This window comes from Oryza brachyantha, chromosome 9 (assembly GCF_000231095.2).
Source record: "Oryza brachyantha chromosome 9, ObraRS2, whole genome shotgun sequence".
NCBI classification, from domain to species: Eukaryota; Viridiplantae; Streptophyta; class Magnoliopsida; order Poales; family Poaceae; genus Oryza; species Oryza brachyantha.
Window position 1 is genome coordinate 10,802,832 of NC_023171.2, and position 7,527 is coordinate 10,810,358.

The 7,527-nt window shown below is 42.3% G+C and overlaps 1 protein-coding gene across 3 annotated transcripts; it reads left to right on the plus strand.

Moving 5' to 3' along the window:
- Positions 1-1,607: 1,607 nt before the first annotated feature.
- On the plus strand, positions 1,608-7,527 carry LOC102711560. Of its 3 annotated transcripts, none has more exons than XR_005812439.1 (9): positions 1,608-1,873; positions 2,490-2,571; positions 2,686-2,808; positions 2,891-3,685; positions 3,988-4,339; positions 4,603-4,684; positions 5,055-5,283; positions 6,551-6,938; positions 7,024-7,527. XR_005812439.1 is itself a non-coding variant. In XM_040527500.1 (8 exons), exons 1-7 carry the CDS (start codon positions 1,667-1,669, stop codon positions 5,259-5,261), a joined length of 1,848 nt encoding a protein of 615 aa, XP_040383434.1. In that variant the 5' UTR covers positions 1,608-1,666; the 3' UTR covers positions 5,262-5,283; positions 6,551-7,527. The 3 variants fall into 3 exon arrangements, 1 of the variants encoding a protein (XP_040383434.1); XR_005812441.1 differs by having other exon boundaries at positions 2,695-2,808; XM_040527500.1 differs by having other exon boundaries at positions 6,551-7,527.

Genomic DNA, 7,527 nt, shown 5'->3' on the forward strand with positions numbered 1-7,527 from the left:
ATTCAATTCATAGTTTTTTTTTTGCCTTACATCCAATTTATTTGCAATGTCTACGTCCGATTCTTTCTGTCAGGTGCTTCCAGTCCATTGGATTAAGTTGGACGGTTTAGATCTAAGCATACGATATGATTTTCAGTTTCTCACGAGAATTTCGTGTAATCTCATTTTCTCCTCTTTGATCTTGATCATCAGTTCCTGATCTAACGGTCCACATTGCTGTGCTTTCGGGGTCTTGATTGCAAATTTAATTAGAGCATAAGAGTGAGTACGATAAGTGATGTAAACAAGGTCTAAAAATTATCACGTTATATTTATGATTACACGGACTAGAGAGGAAATGACAGAGAGAAGAAAATGGCTATGGATTTATATACAACTATAACATAAATTCCAAGATGCGGAGTATGTATGAAAGGCGGATTATACGTTAATGATATATTATATGTTTATATGGCACTATTACGAAAGTTAGCTCTAGGCTAACTCTTAATAACATGAAAATATTTTGAAGCTAGTAGTTAGTTTCTTAATCGACATTGCTCTAAGCGATAGTAAGGATCACCTGAAAATATAAATTTCGGTCCTTTTGTCATTTGTTAGTTGTCCATTACGACCGTACGTGTAACAACCTCCCATGTGAACCTGCTTCTACATGATTGTTTTTGTTAGGTAGGAACGTTCGTCCTCGCTACCCCTGCCAACGGCAGATGCTCATGATATGAATATATGATAATGACATTACTTTATATGACTATATCCAAGTTTAGTTTCATGCATGGTATGTTCAATGAACCGTGAGCATTCTGTGCTTGTTGCAATGCAGCATCGTAGCTGGCTGTCGGTAGCCGCTAACAAATCAATCTAACTGTAACCACGCACTTCGACAGTTCGACCTGCCGGCCGGCCGGATCTCGTGAAAAAACTTCATCCTTTTACCGTCGGCGTGCGTGCACCGTCGCTGCTGTGAGCCTGTGACTTGATCGGCCGGCCAAAGATGCAGTGACTTGATCGGCAGGCTGCAGTGACAGGTTGCTGTCGTTCCAGCTGCAAATAGCCAATAAGAGAGGGGCGCCGGACGATGGGACCAAACCTGAACCCCAGCCGCATGGCCTTCGTCGTGTTGCCGCCAGCGCAATGATCCTGTTTAACTCGGTTTCTCGTTCATGGCTCTTGCTAATAACCTCTTGAACTAGCTCAGGCATGGTGACTAAATGATTAAGCAAGAGATAAGCTGTACCAAATCAAACCGAAATGACCAGTGTCTTGGTTTTAACTGATACTACATGCTACAGCCGACGCCAAGAACGCCGCCGGAGACAGACAGATGAACAGAATGAGAAGCGCCGGCCAAAAGGATTGGAGCTATCTGGAAACGCCACGTTAGTAATGCAGCGCAGCGCCCCGCGGCTCACGATTGGTGAGCAGCTGACGCTGATCAGCACAGTGCCACTGGCTCGATCGCGTCAGTCCAGTGTAGCTCCCTCTCCTCGAGATGCTGTACTTGCCACCGGTCCATCACGCTTCCATGCCGCCACGTTGCCATCCGCTCGGCCACGTCTATTAAACGCCAGCTCCTGCCTCGTCACGCTTCCAAACCCCGCCGCTTTGATTGGTGTTGTGCACCTGCTGTGCGGAGTTCGCCGGCGTGGGTGGCGGGTAAGAAGTTATGGAGAGAATAATACGCGGTGGTGGTGATACCCCGTTGGGGTTTCGGGCCGTCGTGGAGGAGGAGGAGGCGGCGGTGTCAGCGTCGGGGAGGGCAATGCAGCGGCGGCGGCGGCGGCGGTGGGGGGAGGAAGCCGACGATGGCTACTCGGCGAGCTCGACTGGCGGCGGCGGGAGCAGCGGCTGCGGCTCCTTCGGTTGTGACTCGGTTTGTCTTGCTCCTGCCTTGCTAAGCCTTGCGGCTTCTCGTTGGTTTGTTTTAGAATAGTCATGGGCGATTTCGTTCTTTTTCTTGGCACCAACTAGCTCTGCAATCTGCGCCATGAGGAAGAAAAAACGATTGTTAATTTTGAGATGGTATTCACCTCTGTTAAGGAAAAGATAGAACTTTACAGGGTGGTTGTTGCCACTTGCCAATGTGACATGCAGATCTGACTTTATATCTGAGTAGCCCATGGCTTTTCTCAGGTGATCACGACAACACGTTTCGATGCGATAGTATAATCAAGAAACACCATGCTAAGCAAACTGCACAATCTTATACTACAAATTGCCTAGTTGGTGTTGGTATTCTAGCAAAGCAGACAAAGCAGGGAGGGCCCAAACCTTTTGAGACCAGTCAGTAGGAAGTAGGAACCAATGCATCATCATCACCAATTCACCCATCTTGGATCCTTAGCAAGAGGGAAAAAGGAGGGTGCTTTTTTCCTTGACATGAGAAAATGGGGCTCTGTTGGGTTCTCTTCCCTTTTGTTCTCCTTTTGAGAATTAGGCAAACTGGCTAACTTTTTGATCAGTGAGGTTAAGCTGATGGTTGGTTGCAGCCTTTGGCCGGGTTCGTGCGCGCTGATGGCGACCCGGACACAGATCTGGAAACAGATGGGGTGGCCACTCCATCCTCCAATGGTGAGCACCGATGCTGTTAACAGCTCACAGTTTGTATTCTTGCTAGTGTTCTAGCTCGGTTGGAGCGCAACTTTACAGCCCTTAAAAGGAGTTCTGCGCTCGTTGATCTTGAAGCCTCTGCAGCCTTCGCCGAGCCACACGACGACGAGGAGGGGGACGAGGTGCTGTGTGGGGTGGAAGGGGACTGGGCGCGGCTGCAAGAGCCAACCAAGAATCCGGCAGACAGTGCCACCGGAGGTACAAATATCTGAAACTTAGCAATGGATTGAGATGGTGGTACAGGGTTGTTCATTTTGTATGCTTGTGTGTTGCTCGACAGAATGCCTGTACCAGCGGTGTCGGTCAGAAGCTGTTATTTTGCAGGGTAAGAAGGGGTTGAAGCAGCGGCCAGCCTCTCTCGACTTTGGCAGCGGCAGCCCCGGCTTCAATGGAACCCCTCTTTCTCCAGGCTTTGTGGTTGGGGGTGTGGGTTTGATGAACAAGGGTCTTGTGTCATCATCATTCATTAGATCAGACGTTTTTCCGAGTCCCAGGACACCAAACTTTCGGCGGCATCGTTCATCAGTATTTGGTCACCAGAAAGGGTGGAGCTCTGAAAGAGTGCCCCTTCCTTCAAAAGGTAACAGGAAATACCCAGGCAGTAGTAGCATGGCATTCCCCTTCAGCAACGGGAGGACATTGCCCTCCAAATGGGAAGATGCAGAGAGATGGATCTTCAGTCCGAATTGCGGTGATGTGCTTGATAAGACTTCATTCGCTCCTGCTCGGCGACCAAAGTCCAAAAGTGGTCCATTAGGACCTCCTGGAAAATTTGGTGGTGGACAATACTCATCTGCGTCATTGCTTGATAATGGGAGAGTTGGACATTTGACAACTAACTCGCCTTTCTTGGCTGGAGTACTGATACCAGAACAACATTATTGTGGGGAGAAGGATAGCGGTGGGAGGTATATGAGCAGAGCAGCTGGTGAAGAGGTCAGCATTGGCACTGGAGGCAAGTTGTTACTAGCAAATGGTGGGTCTCATGCTACTCAATCTAATAGAGTTTGCCGACAACTGGATACTGCAATTGAGTCATCACATTCATTGCCTACCACCCAAGAGTCTGTACAAGGTATACATAAATTATTCTCGGTTGCTGCCTATTATTTTTTCCCTGTATTTCAGTTGTGAGTTGGACTCCGTAGTTGTTCTGAGTAAAACCCGTTAGTTGAGATATCCTCTCCATTTGCTGAAGTATCTCAATATCATGTAGTTCCTCATGGCCATGCCACTGTAAGTGATGGTTTTTGTTAACTAATATATTGGTAGATTGTTTCATCCTTGCATTCTCAGCATAAAAAGTTAGTCTTATGCCATGCACCATAAAGTGTGTAAATCTTCACCTTGTACCTTCTTGTTTGGTTTCTTGTTCAGATGAACAGGTTGGAATCACAGAAGATTCAGCCTCCATTATCACCCCTATAATTTTACGAAAGGATGCTGCAACTCAAACGAGCCCAAATCTTAGCAGGTCATCTTCGCCTAGTGTCAGTACTCCATTCATCCATTTGCTAACGACACACCAAGTCAGAGAGAAGGAGACCTGTTTCTCTGACGTTATCAGGGATGTGCATATGGACGACAGAGTGACTCTTACCAGATGGTCCAAGAAACATGTTACAAGAGCATCTAGCAAGAATTCAACAAATGTTATAGAGGTGAAGAAAAAGACGGTGGAATCTAAGTCTTCTTCCTGGGAATTAACAGACTCAAAATCCATATCAAAGTAAGATACCACCAATTGTTTTGGTCGTTCAGATGAAATTTGCTGTTTGATAGTATTATCTTCAGGCATGACTTTATTATGTTGAACCACTAAATTACTACTATAACACTTCAAGTTTAATTTAGTCAAAGAGTGCTACATATCTTTCTTATATGTTATATTATGCAAGCTATCCAGTTCTTTAATAATTTGCAAAAACTTGCAACTTAGATCTACACCATCAACTCATTGAATGCTAATCACTCCAATACAAATTTTAAAAGGGTTGAGAAGGAGCAAGAAAAAATTGCTGCTTGGGAACACCTTCAAAAAGCCAAGTCTGAGGCAGCAATTCAAAAGTTAGTGGTATGTATGCTCTTTTCTTTACTCCTGACAGTTACATCATTTGTGCCTCCTTTCATAGGCCTGTTTTATCGGACCCATTTTTTTCTTGTAAATAATTTATTATCTGTATACTGTATACCTGACCAAAACGGTGGGAATTTGCAAATTTTCCAATTGTTTTTTCTATATTACAAGGATGCCACTGGAATGAAAGTTGTATTGTAATTTTTTCAATTATTTTGTGGGAGGGTTGCAATAACGATTCAAAGTAGTGGAAAATTTGCAATTGGCCCAAGTTAAATTTGTGCTCATGTAAATCACCGAATTCTCTTCCAGTGATGTATGTTTGACCTTACACTATTAACTATTAAGTGTGCTTTTCTTATACCAGATGAAAATTGAGAAAAAGAGGTCATCTTCACTGGACAAGATTTGGAACACCCTCAGGTCTGCACAAAGAAGAGCACAGGTAATGCGTGAAACTTCAGCAACAAACCAGGATGAGCAATCTTCCAGGAAGGCTAAAAGGACATCACACCTTACCAAGAACGGTCAGATCAGCTCTCTGAGTGGCTGCTTCACTTGCCATGCTTTCTAGTGTCATGTAATTTAAGAACTGAGTAAGTTGCTTTCTGACTCCTGTGATACTTCCAAATGTTTGTTGATGAATTTCCCAGTGATTCCTACGTTCTGTTCTAATGATATAATAATAGCAGTTAACAATACAGCAGTATCAATACTGATATCTAGCTGTTCCTACAGGGAGAATTATGTAAACAATAAATTTCCAGTTCCACTTCTGAGTATTATCGAGGGGAACAATTACATGTATTTGAGTGCATCGATGATATTTGCATTTTTTTTTTGTCTACTTTGCCTACCTTGCTGTAGTACTGCTCACCCCAAATACCCACTTTTCTTTTCAGAATTATCAAATATTCACATTGCATAGACCTTTAAGGTATATCTGTAATCATAAATTCTTGGATGCCGCAAGCCTAGATACCTTTAGTGGAAGGGTACCAGCTTAGGTCGTGCATCTCAGCATTATCCTAGTAATTGCCTGAAATTTATTTAAATCCTCCATAAATAAGCAATCATACGCATATGTCTTCTAATTAACATTGATATAACTGGGGGATTGCCCTGTGCAATTATTGTGGAGCTAGATTTAATATACAACTCTCAAATTTTAATTCTAGATACCAATATATGTAAAAATCCCTGTAAATTCTCCCTCTTAATGAAATTTGGGAGCCCATTCCTGGGCCTTCCCGACAATATATATATATATATATATGTGTGTGTGTGTCTATTTTTATAAGTTTTGGATTTCACATGCAACTCTTAAATCCTATTTCTATAGGTTTGGATTTCATGTAAAAATCTTAACTTTTATTTCTAGAGATATAATTGTATTTTATATACAACTATACCGATCAATCTATACCATTATAATCTGCACCCACCATGATACGAGAGTTAAGATTATATTTGGACTTCATATATAGCTCTTACCTTATATCCCTATAAGGTTAGGTTTTCATATACAACTTGTAGCTTCTATTTTGATAGGTATAATTGTATCTTATATCACAGTATTGATCAATTTATACCGTTATAATCTGGACCTATCACAATATATATATTAGATAGATTCCTGACAGTACGCATAAGATGTGAACAGTTTTCTGCTGTTTACCTTGTAATGCTTTGAGGAAAATCAACAATTTTATAACAACAAAAACAGATCAATTATTAGCATGGTTACTACTATATCTTCTATAATCTTGGACTGTCAATACCACTTACCATATATTTACCTTCTTCTTTTCTTGCTGTTCTGCATGACGTCTCAATAATTAGGTAACATTTTGTCATATTCAGGGATCAGGACCTAAAGCAATTCTTTGTGTTATCAACACGCTCGTGTTGACTTAGCGAAGTTCTGAGATTTAAAGAAAAATGATCCTGAAGATGGAAACTATCACCCTTGAATTTTCACAATATGGTGCTGCTACAATGGGGACCAATGACCATGCACTATCATGATATAGATTTCTACAGTTCTGCTTGGTGTTAGTTTCGATTCTGCCAGGGGGACAAGAGAAAACGGTGCCACGAAGTAAGGGTGGAATTCTTACGCACACATCCCATGTGCCTGACTGATATCTTAGTATAATGATAAGTGATAAGATTCTCCTTTATCATTACCCATTGGTCCATTACCAACATTCTGGATGCTATGCGTTTGTGTCTGATGGTACCAAAGCAGGTATGGATCATATGTTCTGGAATTCCAAAGGATATGAAAGGCAATATTTTACTAAGAGGGAATACGGTGCCTTACTGTGATTCAGGCTTGAAGACCCTAATGGACTATGGAAGGGAACCGAGAAGAATGTAACAGTTGCAGCTTCGCGCATATGAATTTTGCATGAAATTCATGGCGGTTTGAGAAGTTTGCATGAATACATATGAATTTTGCATGAATTTCATGGCGATTTCAGAAGATTTTTGGATGCTCCTTTCCACTTTCCGTTCAGATGTTTCTTGTTATTCCTACTGTGACACACGAGGCTTACTGAATGTTGATATTGTCATCTCTGCTCCAACCTCAAAGAAAAAGGTGGCCTGAGATTGTTGTAGCAGAAAACTCTGAAATGTGTTTTGACATCATTTTTTTCCCTTTTTCATTCACAGATTTAGATGGCATACTTTATAATATCATGTGTACCTTTTTGCCTGCACGGATAAGATACTTTGACGTGAACTAATCCGTTGTCTGGCGTGCCTCTCTACGTGGTCGAGTGATCAATTGTGATCCCCTTTTTCTTCTGGATTATGATAATCTAACCAAATTC

Excerpts from the sequence above, each read along its gene's own strand:
- LOC102711560 (XM_040527500.1), top strand. The coding sequence starts at position 1,667 with ATGGAGAGAATAATACGCGGTGGTGGTGATACCCCGTTGGGGTTTCGG. Across the intron at positions 2,572-2,685 it reads GGCCACTCCATCCTCCAATG|CCTCTGCAGCCTTCGCCGAG; the intron begins GTGAGCACCGAT and ends TTGATCTTGAAG. Across the intron at positions 2,809-2,890 it reads GGCAGACAGTGCCACCGGAG|AATGCCTGTACCAGCGGTGT; the intron begins GTACAAATATCT and ends GTTGCTCGACAG.